Source organism: Herpailurus yagouaroundi, unplaced genomic scaffold (assembly GCF_014898765.1).
Source record: "Herpailurus yagouaroundi ecotype Mexico unplaced genomic scaffold, PumYag 165, whole genome shotgun sequence".
Classification (NCBI taxonomy): Eukaryota; Metazoa; Chordata; class Mammalia; order Carnivora; family Felidae; genus Herpailurus; species Herpailurus yagouaroundi.
In genome coordinates, this window is record NW_024412406.1 from 27653147 (window position 1) to 27681140 (window position 27994).

The 27994-nt window shown below is 36.8% G+C and overlaps 1 protein-coding gene across 1 annotated transcript in view; it reads right to left on the bottom strand.

Annotated features, from left to right (window-relative positions):
• Positions 1 to 27994, bottom strand: part of LOC121038307 (uncharacterized) — a 133857-nt gene that overhangs the window by 94335 nt on the left and 11528 nt on the right. Inside the window, exons 3-5 of the mRNA XM_040487845.1 lie at positions 27660 to 27823; positions 10397 to 10483; positions 7454 to 7586 (exon numbers count right to left, since the gene is read on the bottom strand). Of these exons, the coding sequence (XP_040343779.1) occupies positions 7454 to 7586; positions 10397 to 10483; positions 27660 to 27823 (384 nt within the window). The remainder of the gene's footprint in view (positions 1 to 7453; positions 7587 to 10396; positions 10484 to 27659; positions 27824 to 27994) is intronic.

A 27994-nucleotide genomic window follows, 5' to 3' on the forward strand; every position in this document is an offset into this window, starting at 1 on the left:
TCTCTCTCTCTCTCTCTCTCTCTCTCTCTCTCTCTCTCTCTCTCAAAAACAAATAAAACATTAAAAAAAAATTTTTTTTTAATCTCCCAACAAACAAAAGTTGAGAGCCAGATAACTTCCCAGGGGAATTCTACCAAACATTTAAAGAAGAGTTAATACCTATTCTTCTCAAAGTGTCCCACAAAATTACAATGGAAGGAAAACTTCCAAACTCATTCTATGAGGCCGACATTACCTTGATTCCGAAACCAAAGATCTAATTAAAAGGAGAATTACAGGCCAAAATCCCTGATGAACATGGAGGCAAAAATTCTCAATGAAGTCTAGCAAACTGAATTCAATAGTACATTAAAAGAATTATTCACCATGATCAAGTGGGATTTATTCCTAGGCTTACCAGGCTGGTTCAATATTTGCTAATCAATCAACATGATACACTACTTTAATAAAAGAAAGGATAAGAACCATAAGTTCTTGTCAATAGATGCAGAAAAAGCATTTAACAAAATACAGCATCCATTCTTCATAAAAATCTTCAACAAAGTAGGAACAGAGAGAACATTCCTCAACATCATAAAGGCCATATACAAAAGACTCATAGCTAGTATCATCCTCAGTGGGGAGTATGAGTCTTTACCCTACAGTTAAGAACAAGACAAGGATGTTGATTCTCACCATTACTACTTAACATAGTACTGTAAGTCTTAGCTCAGCCATCAGACAACAAAAAGAAATAAGAGACATCCAAATCACCAAGGAGGGGTCAAACTTTCACTGTTTGCAGACAACATGATACTCTACGTAGAAAACCCGAAAGACTTCACCAAAAAATTGCCAGAAGTAATACATGAATTCAGCAAAGCTGCAAGATATAAAATCAATGTGCAGAAATCTGTTGCATTTCTACACACCAATAATGAAGCAGCAGAAAAACAAATCAAGCAATCAATCCCATTTGCAATTGCACCAAAATAATTAGACACCCAGGAATGAACCTAACCAAAGAGGTAAAAGATCTATACCCTGAAAACTATAGAAGACTTATTAAAGAAATTGAAAAGAACACAAAGAAATGGAAAAGCATTCCATGCTCATGGATTAAAAGAACAAACATTGTTAAAGTGTCTATACTACCCAAACAATCTACACATTTAATGCAATCCCTATCAACATACCACCAGCATTTTTCACTAGAACAAACAACCCTAAAATCTGTACAGACTCACAAAAGACCCCGAGTAGTCAAAGAAATCCTGAAAAGAAAAACAAAGGCATCACAATTCTGGATTTCAAGCTATATTACAAAACTGTAGTCATCAATACAATATAGTACTGGCACAAAAACAGACACATAGATCAATGGAACAAAATACAAAATCCAGAAATGGACCCGCGACTACATGGCCAATTAATTTTCAACAAAGAAGGAAAGAATATCCAATGGAAAAAAAGACAGTCTCTTCAACAAATGGTGCTGGGAAAACTGGATGGGGATATGCGGCAGAATGAAACTGGAACCACTCTCTTACATCATACACAAAAATAAACTCAAAATGGATGAAAGATGTAAATGTGACACAGGAAACTATCAAAATCCTAGAGGAGAACACAGGCAGCAATCTCTTTCTCCTTAGCCAGAGCAACTTCTTACCAAACATGGCACTGAAGGCACAGGAAACAAAAGCAAACATGAACTATTAGGACTTCATCAAGATAAAAAGCTTCTACACAGTGAAGGAAACAATCAACAAAACTAAAAGGCAGCCTACAGAATGAGAGAACAGACTTGCAAATGACATCTGATCTGATCATACAGATCGAAAATCTATAAAGAACTTAGCAAACTCAACACCCAAAAAACAAACGACCCAATTAAGAAATGGGCAGAAGACATGAATAGACACTTTTCCAAAGAAGACATACAGATGCCTAACAGACACATGAAAGGATGTTCAACATCACTTGTCATCAGGGAAATATAAATCAAAATCACAAAGAGATACCACCTCACATTTGTCAAAATGGCTAAAATTAACAACACAGGAAACAACAGATGTTGGCAAGGATGCGGAGAAAGAGGAAACCTCTTGCACCAATGATGGGAATGTAAACTTATGCAGCCACACTGTAAAATAGTATGAATGTGTCTCAAAAAAGGCACAAACAGGAGACTACCCTACAACCCAGCAACTGCACTATTAGGTATTTACGCAAAGGATACAAAAATACAGATTTGAAGGCCACCCCAATGTTTATAGCAGCATTATCAACAACAGCCAAACTATGGAGAGAACCCAAATGTCCATCAACTGATGAATGGATAAAGAAGATGTGGTGTGTGTGTGTGTGTGTGTGTGTGTATGTCTGTGTGTGTGTGTAATGAAATATTACTCAGCCACCAAAAAGAATGAAACCTTGCCATTTGCAACAATGTAGATGGAGATAGAATGTATTATGCCAAGCAAAATAAGCCAATCAGAGAAAGACAAATACCATATAATTTCACTCATATGTGGAATTTAAGAAACAAAACAGATGAACATATTGGGGAGGGGGGAGGAGAGAGGGAAAGAAACCACAAGAGACTCTTTACAATAGAGAACAAACTAAGGGTTGATGGAGGAAGGCAGGTGGGAGATGGGTAGATGAGTGATGGGTATTAAGGAGGGCACTTTTGTAATGAGCACTGGGTGTTGTATGTAAGTGGTGAATCAGTGAATTGTACTCCTGAAACCAATACTGTACTGTGTTAACTAAAATTTAAATTAAAAAATATATGGCTTGGGTCATGATCTCACGGCTCATGAGTTTGAGCCCTGTGTCAGGCTCTGCTCTGACAGCTCAGAGCGTGGAGCCTGCTTCAGATTCTGTGTCTCCCTCTCTCTCTGCCCCTCCCCTGCTCACGCTCAGCCTCTCTCTCTCTCTCTCTCTCTCTCTCTCTCTCTCTCTCTCTCAAAAATAAATTAAAAAGAAAGAAAGAAAGAAAGAAAGAAAGAAAGGAAGAAAGAAAGAAAAGAAAAAGAAAGAAAGAATAAATAAAGTAAATGGGTAGGGAAAATGTATCATGTTAAATTACTCAAAAGAAAGCAGGGTAACTATATTAATTTCAGTCAGAGCAGGTATCAAAGCAAGGAAATAAGAAGGGTATTACATAATGATAAAAAGGTCAGTTCTCCAAGAAGATATGATAATCCTTCATATGTATGTGCCTAACAACAGAGCATCGAAACACGTGAGGCAAAAACTGATAAAAGTGCAAAGAAAAATAGATAAATCTGCTATCACAGTTGGAGACTTCAACACCCCTCTCTCAGAAGTGGACAGAATAAGCAGGCAGAAAATCAATAAGGACATAAGTGAATTCAATAACACTGTTATCAACTGTTTATAATTCACATCTGTAGGGGCGCCTGGGTGGCGCAGTCGGTTAAGCGTCCGACTTCAGCCAGGTCACGATCTCGCGGTCCGTGAGTTCGAGCCCCGCGTCAGGCTCTGGGCTGATGGCTCAGAGCCTGGAGCCTGTTTCCGATTCTGTGTCTCCCTCTCTCTCTGCCCCTCCCCCGTTCATGCTCTGTCTCTCTCTGTCCCAAAAATAGATAAACGTTGAAAAAAAAAATTAAAAAAAAAAAATAATTCACATCTGTAGATTACTTCATCCAAAAACAGCAGAACACATATTCTCCCCACACTTACATGGGATATTCACCCAGATAAGCCACAGTCTGAGCAATAAAACAAACCTGTTATGAACAGATTTAAAAGAACAGAAATCATATACTGTGTTCTCTCAGACTATAGTGGAATTAAACTAGTAATTAGTACCAAATAGATAACTGAAAAATTCCATAATACGTGGAGACGAAATAATACACTTCTAAATAACACATGGGTCAAAGAAGTAACCCGAAGCTAAATTTTAAAATATTTTGAACCTGAGGTGCCTGGGTGGCTCAGCTGGCTAAGTGACCAACTCTTGGTTTCAGCTCAGGTCACGATCTCACAGTTCCTGAATTCGAGCCCCATGTCCCGCTCTATGTCGGCAGTGCATAAGCTACTTGAAATTCTCTCTCTCCCTCTCTTTCTGCCCCTGCCCTGTTTGCACTCTCTCTCTCTCAAAAGAAATAAATAAACATTAATTTTAAAAAAAACCTGACTTTAAAAAAAATAAAAAAATAAAGATAAATAAAATATGTTGAACGTAATTAAAATAAAAACATACTTATCAAAAACTGTGGGATGGAGCAAATGCAATGCTGAGGGATTCAGAGCATTAAATGCATACATTAGAAAAGAAGAAAAGTCTAAAATCAATCACTATGTGTCCACCCTGGGAAACTAGAAAAAAGAAGGGCGAATTAAATCCAAAGTAGACAAGAAGAAATAAGGCTTAGAGCAGAAATCAATGAAATTGAAAATAAGAAATCAAGAAAGAAACTCAATGAAACAAAAAGTTGGTTCTTTGAAAAGACTGATAAAATGAGAAGCCTCCTGCCAGGCTAACTGAGAAAAAAAAAAGAAAGACAGGACACAAATTACTATTATCAGAAATTAAAGAGGGACTGTCACTACAGTTCCCATGGAAAATTAAAATGATTCTAAAGGAATGCTATGAACAACTCTACGTTCACACATTTGACAATGTAGGTAAAGTAGACCAATTTGCTGAAACACACCATGTGCCAAAATTTACCCAGGAAGAAATAAAATTTCAGTTTTGTAAGATGAAAAAAGTCCTAGAGATCTGCCCAACAATGTGAATATACTTCACATTCCTGAAATGTACACCTAAAAATGTTAAGAAACTAAGTTTTATTATGTTTTTGTTATCATAACTGAAAATCAGAATTAAAAATAAGTATCTCACACAGCCTGGGGAAGTCCACTTTTACTCTGATTATCTTAGCAACCCTTATCCACTAATAATTCCAAAACTATAAAACATATTTTTTCAGGTGCATATGATAGTATACTGGTTAACCAGGCCAACAGTTTTAGACGCCTTTTCACCTTCAATGATAAATATTGCCCTAACTATGGACTCAAAGATACTGAACATAGCAAAAAAGACACTAATCCAGCCTTTCCTTATTTATACCACCTAGAACTGATGTATCTGTCTCTAGAGAAAGCTGCTACTTGTCTGTAATGACAGCATTTCATACACAGCACCAATCTTTGCTGGAGTATTAAACAAAAATATGGCTAAGATCAGCTATCATTTGTTATATCTACCAATGAGATTTAGATAATTAAAGGCTCACCAAGTTTATTAATAGCACATGAGAGGGTACAGAAAGCCCAGAGATAACATATAAGAGATTTCTCCAAGCCATGTGAAGAAACTTGGGGGAGGAGGGGATATTTATTAACAAACCATAAGTATCAAGTACTACAAACAAAGCAAGGGAAGTCAGTATGTATTTGAAGAATATGCCTCCTATGAACACAATTTTATAATTAAAATGAGACAAAAAAGCAAAAAAATGACCCCTGCATCATGATTAGCATGGGTAGGAACAGGGCACCTGACCAATGTCTCCTCCTTGGTGAAGCAAAAAGGTTGATGAGGAAGAATGTGGAGAATACTTATAAACAGTGATAAAAATGCTTATGAACAGTGAGAACAATGCTCATACAAGCCTTCACTTTTCAGCAAATGGAATTATTCATATATTTTCAAAAATATCTTAACTTCGGGGCGCCTGGGTGGTGCAGTCGGTTAAGCGTCCGACTTCAGCCAGGTCACGATCTCACAGTCCGTGAGTTCAAGCCCCGTGTCGGGCTCTGTGCTGACAGCTCAGAGCCTGGAGCCTGTTTCGGATTCTGTGTCTCCCTCTCTCTCTCTGACCCTCCCCTGTTCATGCTCTGTCTCTCTCTGTCTCAAAGTAAATAAACGTTAAAAAAAAAAAATTAAAAAAAAAAAAAACACAAATGAATGAGGGTGCCTGGGTGCTTCAGTCAGTTAAGTGTCTGACTTCCGTTCAGGTCATGATCTCACAGTTTGTGGGTTGGAACCCCACATTGGGCTCTGTCTGTGCTGACACTCAGAGCCTGGAGCCTGCTTTGGATTCTGTGTCTCCCTGTCTCTGCCCCTTCCCCAGCTCGCTCCCTCTCTCTCTCTCTCTCTCTCAAAAATAAGTAAACATTTAAAAACATTAAAAAATATTAAAAAAGGAATCAACAGCCTCTGCAAATGTTTTACTTACCTACATTTCCTAAAAATGTTACCCAAGTTATTATGTGCCTAAGCCTAATGATAGATTATATGACATTATGGAAGCCTCACATGCTCTCTCTCTGTCTCTCTCTCTCTCAAAAATAAGTAAACATTTAAAATCATTAAAAAATTGGGGTGCCTGGGTGGCTCAGTCAGTTGAGTATCTGACTTCGGCTCAGGTCATGATCTCACAGTTCGTGAGTTCGAGGCCTGTATCGGGCTCTGTGCTGACAGCTCAGAGCCTGGAGCCTGCTTCAGATTCGGTGTCTCCCTCTTTCTCTCTGCCCCTCCCTTGTTCACACTCTGTCTCTCTCTCTCTCTCTCCCTAAGAATAAACATTAAAAAAAAATTTTTTAATAAAAACATTAAAAAATATTTAAAAAAGAATCAACAGCCTCTGCAAATGTTTTACTTACCTACGTTTCCTAAAAATGTTACCCAAGTTATTATGTGCCTAAGCCTAATGATAGATATGACATTATGGAACTCTTCTTAATCTTCACATAGTATCTGTTACAATTTATTGCTTTAGAAAACTAAGATACCACATTTTGGATAGAAAATATTCTGGACTGGAAAAAAACTTATTTTTATAAATTACCCACTTAATAATTCTTACTTACCATTTTCCTGTTCTCTTCCCAAACAAGGGCCAGCAGACACAAGAGCAAGAAGCAATTAGAGCCAGAGTCACCTTCAATCATGCAGTGACTCTCTGACCCTGAGCGGAGCCTATTTTTCAGCCATGGTTACACAAGGCTTGAACACACCTCTGCTCTTGGTCAAATGCTTAAAAGGTCATTGAATAGTTCTGTTTTCATTCCTTCATTCGCAGCAAATTTTTCAAAAGTAAGGTAGGACTGTTGGGGAAACTATACATTGACTTGCATTTCTTAGCCCTGGAATAACTTTATTGGGCTCTCAGCTTTCTCATGACCTCCTAAAAATTAATTTCTTGCTTTGATTAAGAGGCATTTCATTTGACCCCCCTCCAGGGTTAACTGTTGACAAAAACATATTCCTGAAAGCCAGTACATGAAGCAACTAAACCGTATTTAGATGCATCTATATCACACCATCAGTGATAACTGGTATGAAATGAGCAGCTGTTTAATCACTCATTTGTCCATTGATTCATTTACGCAACATGTATTTATCAAGTTCCCTGTCCTTCAGCATTTAGGCAAACAAGTTTTATCTGTGCTGCCTGCAGTTGGATAGTTGGATCTTCCCTACCTGGAAGCATGGGTCGTCCTTTGTTTAAAACAGGAAATTCTCGACAGATTTCCCCATCCTCTTGATCTCGTGCTAACCATCGTTGAACAGGTATATAAAACTTTTTTCCAGAATTCATGTTCCATAATTGTATCTACAGTAGAAACAATATTTCTTGTGAAAAATGTAAGAATACTTTATCAAAGAGTCAAATAAAAGTTTTCATCCAAGCCTGACACTTAGCTCATAGAAGACCGTTATTTTTTTAATAAAAGAAGTTGTTAAATACTTGACAAGAAAAGTGCTAATTTCTTCTTTTATTGCCAAATCAAGTAAAATGGCATTTCTTTTCTTTACTTTGAAATTTTTCTGTTTTTCATTTCTCTACATTGAAATTCTAAACATGCCAATTTCCTCCCAAATTTTCTAAGTGTCATCAATATTTTCCTATTTAGAAAGAGATATTTATAATTTTTAAAAACCTATTACTTTCCTATACCAATCTCTTAGTAATACATTTTTTATTTCAAAATGGTATTATAAAATGTTAGCATGAGCTTAGATTTTATGTACTACAGATTCAAACTAATATAGTTTCCTCTGTGGGTCCTCAGCAATGAATGAAATTTAGGCAATAATTATTAATTTGGGTACCTATTATGCTATATTATATCTATTCCACTTATCCTGGAGTTAAACAAAGATGTTAATAAATTCTGTTAGGATCAGATGAATACCAAAAATCATCAAAATGTAGAAATTATGAATCTTGATTCTAGAATCTAGCCTTTCATGAGTAGGTCTTATATTATTCTTTTAAAAGTTTCAGTGACTGTTATTTTATCTCTTAAATTAAACTTATAGTCTTTAAAATGCCTTAATCAGAGATTTTCTATTTTAATGTGTTTAAGAAATCAGGTTCTTATAAAATTAGATTTTTGATTCCTAAATTTACTAATTCTGTGGATCTTGGTACGGCCCCAAAATTTGCATTCATAAATTCACACCACGTGTGAACTTGGTACAATCATACTTTTAAAAAGGCTTCCCGAGAATCACACAGAATTACCATTGGTTTGCAAGGCTGCTGACATCATGATTTAATTTGGTTAGTTTAAGTAAAGCCCAAGGCAAATCACTTGAGAAATACAAAATGACCACCATTTGAAACTTTTTATTCTGTAATCTTCTTAACTAAACTTGAAAGAACAAAGATTAAAGTCCTAAAAGCTAATGTGACTATTTTACAGGCTGTGGAAATAGTGTATCATTATTGCTATAATGGAGTAGATGTTTTAATTCAAATCCCTTTGAGTTATAGGTACAAGTTGGCCTACTTTAAATTTTAAACTTTAAACTTCTAAACTATAAGAATTGAACACAAAATTCCCAGCCCGTTTTCTAGCAACTTAATTTGGCAAAATTAGTATAAAGGTTTTATCTACCTAGAATAAAACTTTAAATCAAGAACATCTCTCTTCCTTGCCAGTACTCAAAGACAGGTGATATAAACCTCAGGCAAACAAGTTGCCTTGCAATGAGAGTAACTGCCATAGAAAGACAACAGGAACGTTCAGCCTGACTTTTTGTCTTTCCTATGCAATACTATAAAATCTTTTCAGATCACTTAACCATTGTTTCAACATCCAAGCTATATATATATATATATATATATATATACACACACACACACACACACACACACACACACACACACATATGTGGGTGTATATAAGCAATATATGAACACATATATATAATGAATATAATACTGCTTGTTGGCTATCAATCAGATGAGATGGCAGGAGGATTAATGTTAATTTTCGTAAATTAGCTTAGCTTACTAGGAGACAAAAAAATAAAAGATATTATCACATATGATCACTGAAGTGTCAATTTGAATATCATACTTCAAACACTCTAGAACATAAAAGAGAATAATTTCATATAGGAGCAAGGCATTAATTTTGAACTTTGAAATCTAACTTCTATATTCATATTTTCATTAAGTGAGTTTTCTTTTTTCAATTTCCTTCATGGTCTCTGATGGCTTTAATGTAAAGATTCCATTATTAACAACCATATATATCTGCTAACAGAATAAAAGTATTTTTAAGGGATTCCTCATCTTCTACAAATTTTTCATTAATTTTCTCACATATTATAAAACTGTAGAACAAGTTTGCCAAGAATATCAGGAGTTTGACTAGGTGCTCTTTGCATTTTGAAAACTTGCTTACCTAAGTTTATTTATTTTGAAATGGCAAATTTTTCCATACCCCAAAATGGAAAACAAGCAAGATTTTTAATGGCCACTGTTAAAGATGTCCACTTTTTGGCAATTATGGCAATAAGTAAAATGTTTAATTCTGAGCAATGTAGAAAATTTATGCCCGTTTTTGCTAACGAAATGTATTCAGGTGGCATTATTTGTTTAGCATGAAAAGACCTAATTCGAGAACTGGCATTCAAGTCTAGCAGATTATTACTTCACCAACACAAATGGTCTATTTTTACAACATTCACTTAGTCCCCTTTTTATCACTAGTGCAACTACATCAAGGAGCAATATAATTCCCAAAACACCATGTTGTACACCTGAAACTAATGTAACATTGTATTTCAACTGTACTCAATAAAAAATAATAAAATAATAGCTGATGCTAAAAAAGAGAAGCAGCAGCAGCAAGTCCCAAGTATCCAGAGTCCCAAGTACTTTCTTTTCTTTGCAAAAAGGTAAAGGGATTATTTAGTTGAGGGACTTCCCTCAAGAAATTAGGAGTTAAATTATTAATCAGGGTATATGATACTATTGTTTTAAGGAATATACTGACTAAAAAAGATTCGAGGTTTGACTCAATCAACTCATAACAGGTGTGAAATAAATGCCTCTTTGAGGTTGAATTCCTGAACAGAATTTGCAGAGGAGTTTTGCAAAGGATGTGAGTCTTGATATGCCTTTACCTCTTTACAGTGCCAGGAAGGGGACAGTCCAGAGTTAGTATGACCAATACGAATCTTAAAGAGTGTTCCAATATCTCCAACCATGATCTAGAAAAGAACCAATAAAATGTCTTTCAATGTAATTCAACAAAACCCATTTAAAAATTGCTCATATTAGGACATTATATGTCAATAAATGGGTCAATCCATCAAGAAATAATTATAAACATGTATACACTTCATGACAAAGTGCCAAAATATGAAACAAAAATTGACAGAACTGAATAGAGAAATAATCTACAGTAATAGTTGAAGACTTCAATATCTCACTTCAAATCATGCATAGAATAACAAGACAGAAGATCAATAAGGAAACTGAGTCCTTGGACAACATTATACACCAACTAGATCTAACAGATATTTATAGAATATTCCACTCAGTAACAACAGAATATAGTTCTCTCAAGTGCACATGGAATATTCATTCTCCAGAACAGACTATATGTTATACGACAAAAAAAGTCTTGCAAATTAAATAAGACTGAAGTCATAGAGGGAAGAGTTTCTAACTACAATAGAATGAAATTATAAATCACTAGAAGAAGGAAAAATGAACAAGCCATAATTATATGTAAATTAAAAACCACACTCTTAAGTACCCGATGAGTCAAAGAAACTGCAAGGGAAATTAAAAAATAACTTGAGATGAATGAAAAACAATAATAACACAAAAAAATATATGGAATAAAGTGAAAGCAGAGCTCAGAGGGAAATTTGGGCCGCAATTCCTTAAAATTTGAATGTACTTAAAGAAGGAAATCATTTCAGATGGGTGCCCACCAGCTAAATTGGCAAGCTTACTGTGAAAAAAAAATTCTTTGGAGATTCTGACCTAATAAATCCAGAGACTCTAAGCAAAAAGAAGAAGGGAAAGCGGAAGAGGGGAAGGAGAAGGAGGGAGGACAAAGGGGAGAGAGGAAAGGGAAAAAGAGGTGGGAGGAGACAACAGGGAAAAGAGGAAGAGGGAGAAGGAAGATCTCAATCTAGCTTTACAATGTAAGAGAACTAGAAAAAGGAAATTAAAGGCACAACTAGCAAAAGAAATGAAGTAAATATTAGAATGAAGATAAAACAGGGGCATCTGGGTGGCTCAGTCGGTTGAGCGTCCGACTTCGGCTCAGGTCATGATCTCACAGTTCGTGAGTTCGAGCCCCATGTCAGGCTCTGTGCTGACAGCTCGGAGCCTGGAGCCTGCTTCGGATTCTGTGTCTCCCTCTCTCCCTGCCCCTAACCCACTCGCATTCTGTCTCTTGTCTCTCTCAAAAATAAATAAACATTAAAAAAAAAATTAGAATGAAGATAAAACAGAAAATAAAATCAATAAAACCAAAAGCTCATTCTTTAAGAACACCAAAATTGACAAATATTTTTTTCTTTAGAAAAAAGAAAGAATACTCAAATTGCTAAAATTAGAAACAAATAGAGACATTACTACTAGCCTTACAGAAAGAAAAAGGATTACTGAGAGGCACCTGGGTGGCTCAGTCGGTTAAGCATCCAGCTTTGGCTCAGGTCATGGCCTCATGGTTCGGTTCATGAATTCAAGCCCCGCGTTGGGCTCCATGCCGACAGCTCAGAGCCCGGAGCCTGCTTCAGATTCTGTGTCCCCCTCTCTCTAACCCTCCCCCGCTCATGCTCTCTCTTTCTCTCCCAAAAATAAACAGACGTTTAAAAAATGTTTTTTTTAAGAAAAAGGATTACTGAAAAAAAGAACATCTTGGGCACCTGGGTGGCTTGGTAGGCTGAGCATCCTACTTCAGCTCAGGTCATGATCTCACAGTTCTTAAGTTCGAGACCCACATCAGGCTCACTGCTGTCTGTGCAGAGCCTGCTTTGGATCCTTTGTCCCGCTCTCTCTGCCCCTCCCCTGCTTGCCCTCTCTCTCAAAACTAAATAGACTTCAAAAAAATTTTAAAAAGAAGAACATCATGAATAATTGTATGCCAAAAAATTAGATAACCTGTATGAAATGGACAAATCTTAGAAACACACAAACTATCAAAACTGACCCAGGGAAAAACAGATACTCAATAGGCCTATAAAAAGTAAAGAGACTGGGATGTCTGGGTGGCTCAGTCAGTCAAGCATCTGACTTCAGCTCAGACCATGATCTCATGGTTCATGAGTTTGAGCCCCTTATTGGGCTCTCTGCTGTCAGTGCAGAGCCCACTTCAGATCCTCTGTCCCCCTCTCTCTAGGCCCCTCCCCAACTCATGCATGAGCTCACTCTCTCTCTCAAAAATAAATAAACATATTTTTTTTCAACGTTTATTTATTTTTGGGACAGAGAGAGACAGAGCATGAACGGGGGAGGGGCAGAGAGAGAGAGAGGGAGACACAGAATTGGAAACAGGCTCCAGGCTCTGAGCCATCAGCCCAGAGCCCGACGCGGGGCTCGAACTCACGGACCACGAGATCGTGACCTGGCTGAAGTCGGACGCTTAACCGACTGCGCCACCCAGGCGCCCCAATAAACATATTTTTTAAAAAGTAAAGAGGTTAAATCAGTTATCAAAAACCTCCCAATAAAAACAGGCCCAGAATAGATGGCTTCACTGGTAAATTCTACCAAATACTTTTTTTATCATTAATATGTAATGTTCTTTTTGACTGAGGTATAAATGTCATATGACATTATATTACATTCAGGTACACAACGCAATGATGTGTTATTTGTATAATCTATGAAATGGTCACCCCAATAAGTCTAGTTACCATCTGTCACCATGCAAAGTTTTGTGATTTTTTTCCTGTGATGAGAAATTTTAAGATTTACTTAGCAACTTTCAAATGTGCAATCCAACATTACTGACTATAGTCACTGCTATAACATTACATCCCCCTTACTTATTTTATGGCTGGAAGTTGTACCTCTTGACACTCTTCACCCATTTTACCCAACCCTCAACTCCCTTCCCCTCTGGAAACTACCAATCTCTTCTGGGTACCTATTTGTTTTGTTTTGTTTTGTTTTCTTGTTTTTTTTTTTAAGATTCTGCATATAAGTGAAATCATATGGTATTTGTCTTTTTCTGATTTATTTCACTTAGTATAATACCCTCAAGGTATACTTATATTGTCTCAAATGGCAAGATCTCACTCTTTTTTATGACTGAGTGTATTCCATTGTGTATTTACACCACACCTTTATCCATTCATCCATCCATCTATCCAACCAAACACTTGGTTGTTTCCATATCTTGGATATTGTAAATAATGCTGCAATGAACACAGGAGTACATTTATTTTTTTGAATTAGTATTTTCATTTTCTTTGGATAAATACTCAGAAGTGGAATTGCTGGATTGTATGGTATTTCTGTATTTAATTTTTTGAGAAATCTCCACAGTATTCTCCACAGTGATTGCACCAATTTACATGACCACCAACAGTGCAAAAGGGCTCTCTTTTCTCCACTTCGCTGTCAACGCATTATTTCTTGTCTTTTTGATGGTAGCCATTCTAACTGTAGGAGGTGATATCTCATGGGTTTGATTTGCATTTTCCTCACAATTAATTGGTTACATTGAGCATCTTTTCATGTGCCTCTTGGCCATCTATGTATGTTCTTTGGGAATATGTCTATTCAGATCTTCTCCCATTTTTTAAATCAGATTGTTTCTATTCTGTTATTGAGCTACAGGAGTTCATTATATATTTTGGATATTAACCCCTTATTAGATATATGACTTGGAAATACCTTCTATTCAGTAGGCTGCCTTTTCATTTTGTTGATGATTTCCTTCACTATACAGAAGAGTTCAGTTTGATATACTCCTACTGGTTTATTTTTGCTTAGTTGCCCTTGTCTTTGGAGTCCAAAAAAGTCATCACTAAGACTGGTGTCAAAAATCTTACTACATATGTTTTCTTCAGTTTTACAGTTTCAGATCTTACATTCAAGAGTTTAATTGATTTTGCTAATATCTGTATATGGTGTAATACAGTGGTCCAGTTTCATTCTTTTGCATGTGGCTGTCCAGTTTCCCCAGCATATTTGTTACATATTCTTGCCCCCTATACCAAAAATGACTATATGTGCGTGGGTTTATTTCTGAGCTCTCTGTTCTGATCCGTCTGTTTTTATGTCGACGGCATACTGTTTTGATTACTACAGGTTTGTAGTATATTCAAATCTGGGATTGTGATACCTCCAGCTTTCTTCTTCTTCCTCAAGACTGTTTTGGTTACTTGGGATTTTTTGGGGTTTCATACAAACAATAGGATTATTTGATCTATTTCTGTGAAAAATGCCATAAACTTTCAGAGGGATAGCATTTAATATGTAAATTGCTTTGGCTAATATGAACATTTTAATAATATTGTCTTCTAATCCATGAGCATGAAATATTTATTTGTGTCTTCTTCAATATCTTTCATCAATGTCTTCTAGTTTGGGGGGTACAGAAATTTCACCTCCTTGGTTAAATTTATTTCTAGGTATTTTATTCTTGTTGATGCAAATGTAACTGGGATTTTTTTTCTTGGGGTTCTCCTTCTTATACTATATTGTTAGTAAATAAAAACAAAATAGATTTTTGTATACTGGTTTTGTGCCCTGAAACTACTGAATATGCTTATTAGTTCTCACAACTTTTGGTAGATTCTTTGGGATTTCCTATATATATAAACATGCAATCCACAAATAGAGTAGCCTTGGCTAATATGGACATTTTAATTATATTAAGTCTTTTAATCCATGAGCATGAAATATTTGTGTCTTCTTCAATATCTTTCATCAATGTCTATAGTTTTTGGTGTACAGAAATTTCACCTCCTTGGTTAAATTTATTTCTAGGTATTTTATTCTTGTTGATGTAAATTTAACTGGGATTGTTTTCTTAGGGTCTCCTTCTTATACTTTATTGTTAGTATACAAAAACAAAACAGATTTTTGTATACTGGTTTTGTGCCCTGAAACTACTGAATACGCTTATTAGTTCTCACAATTTTTGGTAGATTATTTGGGGTTTCCTATATATAAAAACATGTAATCCACACATAGCGAGAGTTTTCTTTTTCCTTTCCAGTATTCTATTTCTTCATGATTCAGTCTTAGAAGGCTGTATATTCTAGGAATTTATCCATTTCTTATATATTGGCCTTTGTTTCTCTTTGGTATTAGTTGTAACTTTTGCTCTTTCATTTCCGATTTTATTTGAGCCCTCTCTCTTTTTCTCAGAACGTCTCACCAATGTTTGTCAATTTTATCTTGTCAAAGAACAAGCTCTTTGTTTCACTGATCTTTTGTATTGTCATTTTCAGTCTCTATTTCATATATTTGGCCTCTGATCTTTATTATCTCCTTCCTCTTACTGAGTTTGGGCTTTGTTTATTCTTCTTTCTAGATTCTTTAGGTGCAAAGTTAAATTGTTTATGTGAGATTTTTCTTGTGTCCTAAGATAGGCCTGCCTGGCTAGAAACTTACCCATTAGAACTACTATTGCTACATGTCATAGATTTGGGTATGTTGTATGTCCATTTTCATTTGTTTCAAGGTATTTTTTTATTTTTCCTTTCACTGACCCGCTGCTTATTCAGTAATTTGTTTTTCAATCTCCACATATTTGTGATTTTCCCAGACTTTTGTCTTCTAGTTGATTTCTCATTTCATATCATCGTGGTAAGTGAAGATCTTGATATGATTTCAATCTTTTTAGATTTATTGAGACTTTTTTGGTGGCCCGACATGTTATCTATCCTGCAGAATGTTCCATATGCACTCGAGGAGAATGTGTTATCTTGCTGCATTAGGATGAAATGTTCTGTACTTATCTATTAAGTCCATCTGGGCTCATGTATCATTTAAGGCCAGTATTTCCTTATTGATTTTCTGTCTGAAAAATCTAAACATTGATATAAGTGGGGAACTAAAGTCATCTATCTACTATTATTATACTGCTGTCAATTTCTCCCTTCAGGTGTTAGTATTTGCTTTACATATTTAGGTGCTCTTATATTGGGTGTGTGAATCTTTACCAATGTATCTCCCCTTGGATTGATCCCTTTATCATTACATAATGCTCATCTTCATCTTTTATCAGAGTCTTTGTTTAAAGTCTATTTTGCCTGATATCATATTTACCTCAGCTTTCTTTTGGTTTCCATTTGCAGGAAATATCTTTTTCTATCCCTTCACTTTTAGTCTGTGTGTGTTTAGAACTGAAGTGAGTCTCTTGTAGGCACCATATAGATAGGTTTTTTTTTTTTTGTTTTGTTTTGTTTTGTTTTGTTTTTGTTTTTTTTGTTTTTTACCCATTCAGCCACCCTATGTTTTCTGATTAGAGCATTTAGTCCATTTCCATTTAAAGTAATTATTGATAGATATGCCATTTTGTTCACTGTCTTCCGGCTATTTCCATAATTCTTCTCTGTCCCTTTCTTCTCCAGATCTTCCCTTGTGGTATGATGACTCTCTTAATTTCTTTTCTCATTATCTTTTGTGTATTTATAATAGACTTTTTTTTTGCTTTGTGGTTACCATAGGGCTCACATAACAGCCTACATATATAAACGTCTATTTTAAGTTGACAGCAATTTAAATCTAAATGCTTTCTAAAACTACATTTTTACTCCCCTTCCCATGTTTTGTTTTTGATGTCACATTCTACATCCATTTTGTGTCCCTTATCTAATTATTGTATAGTTATTTTTATTGCTTTTGTCTTTTAATCTTTATACTAGTTTTATAAGTAATTAATCCGTTACATATACTACCTGTACCTGTGAGATTTTTACTTTCATATGTTTTCTTGTTAGTAACGACCACCCTTTCTTTTCAGTTTAAAGAAGCCCCTTTAACATCTCCTGTAAGGCCAGTTTAGTGGAGATGAACTCCTTTAGCTTTGCTTATCTGAAAAACTCATGATCTCTCCTCAATTCTAAATGATAATTTTCTGGTTCACATTCTCGATTATAAGTTTTTTCCCTTCGGCACTTTAAATAATCATGCCACTCCCTTCTGGACAGCAAAATTTTTGCTGACAAATCTGCTGAAGAACTTATGAGGGTTCCCTTGTATAGGGAAAGTTGTTTTGTTCTTTCTTTTGAAATATATTCCTCTGTTTCTTCATTTTGCTTGATTCTCAGTGTTTATCTCTGCATATGAGGTAAAACGGCTACCTCTCTCAATCTTGAGGGAGCACCCTTATATAGGAGTTGAACTGATCATTCAACCTTACCCTAGTACTTGGTTATCTCTTGGACCTTTGTGATTGTCTAAGCAACTTGATTTATTCCTTATAGGTCTCAGTTATTGAGGTTGTCCTAAGACCTGTCAGTGCTCCAAGAAGAGGGATCTCAGGCAACTCATACTTGTAGGCTGATTAAAAACCAGACCTTCAGGCAACAACCTTTAAAGCCTGTAAAACAGAGATAACATCAAGACAGCAAAGTAGGAAGATCCTCAGCTCACTTCCTCCCGTGGTCACAACAAAACAACTCTCTCTCTAAAAATGAGCTAAAGACTAGCAGAACAGCTGGAAATTCATAAAGAAAAAGCCACGTCAAGATGAATAGAAATGGCAGAGACACAGTCTGGTCAACCCACGCCCCCACTGGGAGACCGAGATATAGGAGGAATATCACAAATATGGAAGTGCTCCCTGAGGAGTGAGAGGATCAAGCCCCACATCAGGCACCACTGCCCTGGGGACCTGTACTAGGAAAACAAGCTGCCCCTATAATGTCTAGCTTTGAAAATCAATGGGGGGTAACTCTGGGGAAGCTGGAAGGTTATAGAAAACCAAGACTGTGCTCTCAAAATACTGATGCACAATCTCACTTGCTCCAAGACTCAGCACAAAGACAGCAGTGTGAAAGCACCTAGGCCATAGGTGAAAGATATTTACTGACTAATTTTAGGGCATGTGCCACAGAGGTAGGAATCTGTAGGAACTTTCTCCAGAAAGAGCGGCACTGATTGGTGATATTTTTCTTATGCTTCTTCAACCTAGGCAATCCAGACCTTATGGGCACTGTTTCTGACACTTTCTATCTACCTTGCTAGCACCACTTGCATCCCTTGCATTCTCCTGCAGACTCGCTCCACCCACACTCTAACCCCTGGCAGACACCCCTCCAAAGTAGCTTCTGCCCCACCACACCTGACAGGCAGCCTCAGCTGGCACCAGAACCCTTACAAAGATGCTCCCACTTACCAGCATGCCCAAAGCAGCTGTGGTCAGGCCTCTCAGTCACCCAAGCCAAAGGCCAGCCCAATCGACCAGTGTGCCCACAGCAGTCATGCCCCAGCCATGCAGGAGGGCACACAGCCCATACAGGAGACACCCCTGGAGCACCTCCTTCTGGTGACTAGGAAGGACTGAACTTCTCAGCCCCACAGGACACCTTCCACATAAGGCTGCTCCTTCACAACCAGGAAACATAGTAGCTCATCTACATAATATATAGAAACACAGAGGCAAAATGACGAGACAGAGGAATATGTCCCAAGTAAAATAACAAGATAAAACCTCATAAAAAGAGCTAAACAAAATAGAGATAAGCAATCTACCTGATAAAGAGTTCCAAGTAATGGTCATAAAGATGCTCATTAAACTCAGGAGAAAAATGGATGAACACAGAACTTCAATAGTAATATAGAAAACATAGAAAGGAACAAATCAGAGCTAAAGAAAACAATAACTAAAAGGAAAAATACACTACAGGGAATCAAAAGCAAATTAGATGATACAGAAGATCAAATAAGTGTTCTGAAAGACAGCGTAGTAGAAATCACCCAACTTGAACAGCAAAAAGAAAAAGAGAATCTTTAAAAGATGAAGCTATTTTAAGGGACCTCTGGGAAAACATCAAGTGTACTAACATTTGCACTATAGATGTCTCAGAAAGAGAGAGAGAGAGGCAGAAGACTTGCTTGAAGAAATAATAGTTGAAAATTTCCTTAATCTGAGGAAGGAAACAGACACCCAGGTCCAAGAAACACAGGGAGCCCCAAGCAAGATGAACCAACCCAAAGAGGTCCACACCAAGATACGTAATACTTAAAATGTCAAAAAATTAAAGATGAAGAGAGAATCTGAAGAGCAGCAAGAGAAAAGAAACTGTCAGCTGAACGCTTAACAGAAACTTTGCAGGTCAGAAGGGAGTGGATTGATACATTGAACGTGCTGAAAGGAAAAAGCCTACAATCAAGAATACTCTACTTGGTAAAATTATCATTCAGAATGGAAGGAGAGATAAGATTTTCCCAGATAAACAAAAGGTAAAAAAAATTTATCACAACTAAACCAGCCTTATAAAAAGAGTTAAAGGGATTTCTTTAAGCAGAAAAGCAAAGCAAACGTATAATAAAAGTACTTGGTCAACCACTTATAAAGCCAGTATAAAGGTTAAAAGAAAACAGTAGTGAAAATCAACTATGTGTGTGTGTGAGTGTGTATATGCACACACAACTATATATCTACTATATATATATATATAAATCAACTATACATTTATAATAACTGGTGAGGGTTGGGGGAACGTAACACTTTAAGAAAGTGTTTGAACCTAGGTGAGCATAAACTTAAAATAGACTGCTATATGTTTAGGGTGTTACATATAAACTTCATGGTAATTACAAACCAAAAACCCATAAGAGATACACAAAAAATAAATAGAAAGGAATCCAAATATAGCACTAAAGAAAGTCATCAAATCACAAGGAAAGAAAGCAAGAAAAGAAGAAAGGAACAGAGAAGAACTACAAACACAACCAGGAAACAATGGGCAAAATGTCAATAAGTACATTCCTATCCATAATTACTTTAAATGTAAGTGGACTAAATACTCCAATCAACAGACCCTGTTGTTGGGTAACCAACATTTTTCACAAAACTAGAATAATACTAAAATTTGTACTGAACCACTAAAGACCCTGAATATCCAAAGCAATCTTGGGAAAGAAAAACAAAGCTAGAGGTATCTTAATCCAAGATTTCAAGATATACTATAAACCTGTAATAATCAAAACAGTGTGGTACTGGCACAAAAAACAGACGTACAGATCATTAGAACGAGAGCACAGAAATAAATCCACACTTATTTGTCAATTAATCTACAACAAAGGAGGCAAGAATATAAAAGCAAAAGACAGTCTCTTCAACAAATAGTGGGAAAACTGGACAGCTACATGCAAAAAAATGAAATTAGACCACTTTCTTACACCATACACAAAAATAAACTCAAAATGGATTAGGGACTTAAATGTGAGACCTGAATCCGCAAAACTCCTAAGAAGAAAATATAGGCAGTAATTTCTCTGACATCAGCCATAGGAAAATTTTTTCTAGGTATGTGTCCTCACACAAGAAAGACAAAGGCAAAAATAAACTATTGGAACTACACCAAAATAAAAAATGTTTGCACAGCAAAGGAAGCTATCAATAAAACAAAAAGAAAACCTACTGAATGGGAGAAGATATTTACAAGTGATATATCTGATAAGGCATTAATATTCAAAATATATAAAGAATTCACACAACTCAACACCAAAACAAAAAAAAAAGCAAATAATCTGATTTAATAAAAAATGGTCAGAAAACCTAAATAGACATTTTTCCAAAGACATCTACTGATGGCCAACAGTATACATGAAAAAAATGTTCAACATCCCTAGTCATCAGAAAAATGCAAATTAAAACCACAATGAAATATCACTTTACAACTGTCAGAATGACTAAAATCAAAAACACAGGGGCGCCTGGGTAGCTCAGTCAGCTGAGCATCCAACTCTTGATTTCAGCTCAGGTCATGATTCCAGGGTTGTGGGATAGAGAAGTGTGGAGCCTAACTGGGATTCATATTCTCTGTCTCTCTCTCTCTCTCTCCCTCTCTCTCTCTCTCTCTCTTTTCTTTCTCTCTCTCTCACACCCTCTGCATCTCTCCCCTGCTCACAAACACTCTCCCTAAAAATAAAAAGATAAAATTAAAAAAATAAAAACAGAAATAACAAGTGTTAGCAAGGATAAGGGAAAAAAAAAACCCTCGTGCACTAATGACAGGAACGTAAATTGGGGCAGCTACTGTGGAAAACAGTATGGAGGTCTGTGAAAAATAAAAAATAGAATTACTATGCAATCCAGTAATTCCACTACTAGGTATTTATCCAATTATATCAAAACACTAATCTGAAAAGATATATGCACCCCTACATTTACTGTAGCATTATTTACAACAGCCAAGATATGGAAGCAGCCCAGTGTCCATCAGTAGATGAATGGATAAAGTAGAGGTGGTATATATATATACCGTGGAATATTACTCAGCCATAAACAGGAATGAGATCTTACTATTTGCAAAAACATGGATGGACCTAAAGGGAATAATGATAAGTGAAATAAGGGTCTTGTTGAAACAAGACAACGAAACAAATGAAACAAAGAAAAAAAGAGACAAACAGAAAAAGAGACTCTTTTTTTTTTTTTTAATTTTTTTTTCAACGTTTTTATTTATTTTTGGGACAGAGAGAGACACAGCATGAACGGGGGAGGGGCAGAGAGAGAGGGAGACACAGAATCGGAAACAGGCTCCAGGCTCTGAGCCATCAGCCCAGAGCCCGACGCGGGGCTCGAACTCACGGACCGCGAGATCGTGACCTGGCTGAAGTCAGACGCTTAACCGACTGCGCCACCCAGGCGCCCCAAAAAGAGACTCTTAAATACAGAGAACAAACTAGTTGCCAGTGGGGAGGTGGGCAGGGGAGGAATGAAACAGATACAGGATATCAAGAGTACGGTTATTTGATGAGCACTGAGTAATTTGTAGAACTGTTGTCATTATACTGTACACCTAAAACTAATATAATACTGTATGTTAACTATACTTCAATTAAAAAATTAAAAATAAAATAAACTTTAAAAAGACAAAGGTAGCTAAATGGATTTAAAAAAAAAAAGATCCATCTATGTGCTGCCTACAAAGGACTCACATACAAAGTGAAGGGATGAAAAAAGCTATCCCATGCAAATGGAAACAATGAGAAAGCTAGACTAGCAATACTGAGACAAAACAGGCTTTAAAAGAAAGACTAACAAGAGATAAAGAAGGGCATTACATAAAGATAAAGGGATCAATCCAGCAAGAGGATGTAGAAAACAAACGAACAAACAGAACAGAATCGTAAGTATGGAGAACAAACTGGTGGTTGCTGGAGGGGTGGGGTGCGGGGAGTGGGTGAAACAGGTGAAGGGGATTAAGAGCCACAAACTTCCAGTTAGAAAATAAATAAGTCACAGGGATGTAAAGTGCAACCTAGGGAATACAGTCAACAATACTGCAATAATTTTGTGTGGTGACGGGTGGTAATTAGTTAGAGCTGTCGTGGTGATCCTCTCATAATGTACATAAATGTTGAATCACTTGTTGTACCCCTGAAACGAATATAATGTTATATGTCAACTATATTTCAATGAAAAATGTCTTACATACAAAAATGATACATGAATAAATAAGCATAATGCAAAAATACCCAGTCTTACGGGACAACAATCGTTAGCCCCTTTGGCCTCTAGACCAGGCCATCCGGAGGTATCTCCTTGGCAAGAGGTGCAAAGACCAAGGTCCATGGAGTGTGTAAGCTCCTTCCTGGGAGGTATAGGTGAGCTGTAATGAGGCCAAGGAAGAGCACAGAGATAACAGCTCCTGACTTGCATTCCCTGGGAGCAACTGCACAGCACCTACATGTGTGGTAAAGCGGAAGCCTGGCCCTCAGGCTGAAGCTCCGTGACCCGTAAATCAGCTTTTTTCACAGGAAGACTGTTTCAGTCTGCTGTCTCATGCCCTGAGGGTACAGAATTAACTCTCTGATTGTTTCACCCAGGGAGCCCAGAAATGCATACCCTCCTGGCCACCAGAGCCTGCAACCTCTGGCTTTAGTGGGGCCGCAGAAAAACTGTGGGGCCAGGGAAGCCTACTGGTGCGAGTGTGGGGGCGAGGCATGCCTGTTGGCTCTAGCAAAATAAAGTGAGTGAAAAAATGCACCTGCCAGGGCCTCCACCCTGGGAGAGAGTCCCAACAGGCCCCTGTTAACTCTGGCAGGTGCTCTAAGATTAGCAAATGAATCTCCTTCACACAGGGTGTAGGTGCTTTTCAAACTGCTGCGTTTGTACTCGGTTATGGGGTGAATGAATCTGTACACAAGCCCCAGACCACAGAACCTCAGTTCCCTACAGCCCTTTGGGTCTCCCAGATGTAGGTTCCGTTGGTCTTCAGAGCCATTTTGGGGACTCGTCTCTCTTGTGAAGGTCCCAAGGGTTGGGGTGCCTGATGTGGGGCACAAACCCCTCACTTTTCAGGAAGAAGCTCCACGTTTGTGAGATCCCTCCCGATGTGGGTCACCGCACCAGGGATGGGGTTTTTGGCAAGACTGCTCGTCTGCCTCTCTTACCCATCTCGGTGTTGCCCTTTTATCCGTTGTTGCGGAGGAGCTGTTGGGCTAGTTTTCAGGTCTTGTTCAGAGGGAACTGTTCTATATGTAGCTGTGGATTTGGTGTATTTGTGAGAGGAGGTGAGGTCAGTGTCTTCCTACACCACCATCTTAAGCCACTACTTCTTTTGTTGTTGTTTATTTATTCTGAGAGCGAGAGAGAGGATGAGAGTGTGTGAGCATGCAAGGGAGGGGCAGAGAGACAGGGAGAGAGAATCCCAAGCAGGCTCTGCACTGTCAGCACCAGAGGTGGATGCAGGGCTCGATCTCAGAAACCCGTGAGATCATGACCTGAGCTAAAAGTGAGAGTCGGACACTTAACCGACTGAGCCACCAAGGTGCCCCAACCCCTGCTGCTATTTTAGGAAGAATGAACACTAATTCATCTCAAAGTCTTCCCAAAAAATATAAGAGGTGGGAACACTTTGTAACTCATTCTACAAGGTCAGCATCACCCTAATACCAAAGTCAGACAAATCCATGACAAGAAAACTACAAATACATTCCCTTGTAAATCTAGAGGAAAAAATCTTCAACAAATACTATCCAATTGAATCTAAGAGCATATTAAAAAGTTTACACATCATAACCAACTAGGACTTATCCCAGGAATTCAGAGTGATTCAACATACAAATATTAATACATCACATAAATAGAATGAAGTAGAAAAGTTATCTCAATTGATGCAAAAAAAAAAACTGTCAGAATCCAACACACTTTCATGAGAAAAATACTCAACAAAATAGCTTACTTTGTAGAAACTGAAAAGCTCATCCTAAAATTCCTATGGAATTTGTGGCAAGGGGCCACAAATTGTCAAAGCAATCTTGAAAAATAAGAACAGATTGAAGGACTCATACTTTCTGATTTCAAAACTTACTACCAAGCTACAGTAATGAGAACTGTGTGGTACAGGCATAAACATAGACACATAGATCAATGTAATAGAATTTAAAGTCCAGAAATAAACCTTCTACATCTATGATCAGTTGATTTTCAATAGGGGTATAAGACTAGTCAATGAGGAAAGAACAAATAGTGCTAGGACGGCAAGATATAGACGTGCAAAAGAATAGAACCAGATTTTACCTCACACCTCATACAAAATTTAATTCAAAATTAATCAAAGAATATAGAAAAAAACATACAGATACATCTTCATGACCTTGATTTTGTCGATGGTTTCTTAAATATGACACCAAAAACATAAGCAACAAAAGAAAAAATACATAAATTAGACATCATCAAAATTTAAAATTCTTATGCATTAAAAAATACTACCAAAAGAGTGAAGACAACCTATAAAATAAGGGAAAGTATTTGCAAATCCCATTTCTGATGAGGGTCTAGTATTCAGAATATATAAAGAACTCTTACAAGTCAACAACAAAAAGAAAAACAACCCAATTAAAGATGAACTAAGGATATAAATAGGTATTTTTCCAAAGAAGATATACAACTAGCATACAAGTACATAAAGTGATATTCAATATCACTTAGTACGAAAATGTAAATCAAAATGACAATGAGATCCTACTTCACACCCACCCAAAAAGTTTAGCTAGAATTGTTTTAATCAACAACAACAAACATTAGTGAAAATGTAGAGAGTGAAACCACCTTTGGTGGTGAAAATGTAAGATAATAGAGTCATTGTGGAAAACAGTTTGGCTGTTCCTCAAAACATTAAACACAGAATTACCATAAGACCCAGAAGTTCCACTTTTAAATATATACTCAAATGAAAACAAGTGTTCAATAAAAAAATTACTTACACACGAATGTTCACAGCAGCACTATTCACAATAGCCAAAGGGTACAAATAACCCAAATATCCACCAACAGATGAATGGATAAACACAATGTGGTATTTCCATACAATTAAATATTATTCAGCCATAAAAAGGAAAGAAGTACTAATACATGCAAGGATGAACCTTGAAAACATTATGCTAAGTAAAAGAGGCCAGACACAAAGGCCATACATGATTCCATTTACATGAAATATCCAGAACTGGCAAATCCTTAAAGACAGAGAGTACATTAGAGGTTGCTAGGGGTTGGGGGGAAAGGGACTGGAGACTGCATAGTGAGGTTTCCTTGGGGGTGACTAAAATGTTCTGGAACTAGATAGTAGTGATGGTGGAACAACACTGTGAATATACATGCCACTGAATGACATGCTTTTAAATGGTTAAAACGGTGGATTTTATTTTGTGGATTTTACCACAATAAAAAATATCTACGCAAGAAAACAATAGGAAATAAGGGAAAACACAATTTACCTAAGAACACTTACAAGAAACCAATTTATCAGAATGAATGAAAACTATGATCAAAATCAACAAGATCCTAAAATTAATGAAGACGTTACCTCTACTAACGAGATATACATCTATCAATCCTAGGGCTCATGGAAGAAGAACACAGGGCGCCTAGCTGGCTCAGTCAGTTAAGCATCCAACTTTTGAGTTTGGCTCAGGCTATGATCTCATGGTTCATGACATTGAGCCCCTCATCAGGCTCTGCACTGACAGCATGGAGCCTGCTTGGGATTCTCTCTCCCCCCTCTTTCTGACCCTCCCCAACTCATTCTCTCTCTGTTTCTCTCTCTTTCAAAATAATAAACAAAAACAAACAAACAAAAAAAGAGCAAGACAACAGAAAAGACCTGAAATGTAGGTAGCAGTGCTCAGAAAATAAGAAGCATCAAACTATGAAAATGATCTCCTGTGGGAGAAGAAAATGGGAATGAAGAGTTCTAGGTGCACCTTTGTTAGTACAGAATTCTGAATGACTTAACCCTATACACCATGCGAAGGTATACCTTGATTAAAGGTACACATGAACTAATAGCAAAACAAACAACAAAAAAAAACAACTTAGACTCTTTTGTATATCTTTAGTCACTTCTAAAACTATTTCTTACAGATGCAAAATAATGTCAGTGTTCATTTTTTACTTGCAGTGCCCATCAACACAAGAAAGAGTTTCAATACTGACTCATATAGAAAATATGGAAACGATAGTTCAAACCAAACTATTAGTTTGGTTCCAGATGATTCAGCCTCTCCTATGACATATGTTGGCTGAGTACACTGATTGTAGTAAACCAAACACCTAGGATCACATGGAGGTGAGTATACTACAAAGATTTAAGATACGTAAGGATACCCTTTTCTGATTGTGGTTTTATTCTCTATTTCTACATGATTCAAAACAATCCCTCTATGCATCCAATCATTCATTCAACAGATACTATTAAATACCTATAAAGTGCAAGGTACTTGACTCATTTCGAGTCTTTCCTTTGGTTGCTAATCTTTCTGACTTTAGTTTAACAACTGGTCTCATACTGGTCTCCCCTGCTACCTCTATTTCTCCCTAATCTTGATCTCAATGTGTCTAGCCATGACCTAATAATTTGATTACAACATCTTTGCTCTCCTTTATTTGATAATTGTATTTTTTCCTTCATGACTCTGACTTTGAGCCTTATCTCTTAGAGCCTCAGCCAGAAAGGGATAAGCCCTTGCCCCTGACAGCGGCAAGTAGAGAAACAATAAAGGTTGACCATCTAGTATCTCTCTCCAGCTACTATCTCTTACTGTATTGCAGTTTTACTTGTGTCTAATCTGCTTAAACAAAACTGCCATGAATTACCTTTGATTGGCCTTCTACAGGACCCATGGTGTTATAACAGAAAGCACCAGTTTGATAGACTGCATTCATTCCAAAGTACCAACTTGCTGTATCATTTGCATTAATAGGTTTTACTCAATTTTATTACTTACAGTAAATATATCTTCATGGCCATCCTGAAATTGAGCTCCATCTGTTCCACAAAGATATATAGGCGCTGAACTTCTATGTTGTCCATACAGTATAATATAAATCTGTGAGCTGGTCCCTGAATTTGGCAAGTCACTGGTGATTATGGAAACTTTCCAGTTACTACCTATAGAAGCACAAATAACACACAACACTAAGGCAACTTATAAAAAGAGCAGATAATCATAAAGCCAGGAAAGTTCTGAACAGACATAACTTACTCTACTCCATCTCCTTTGGAAAAGTACTATAACACAAGATTTAGATTTGGTTTTTAAAATATTCAATAAAACTCTCA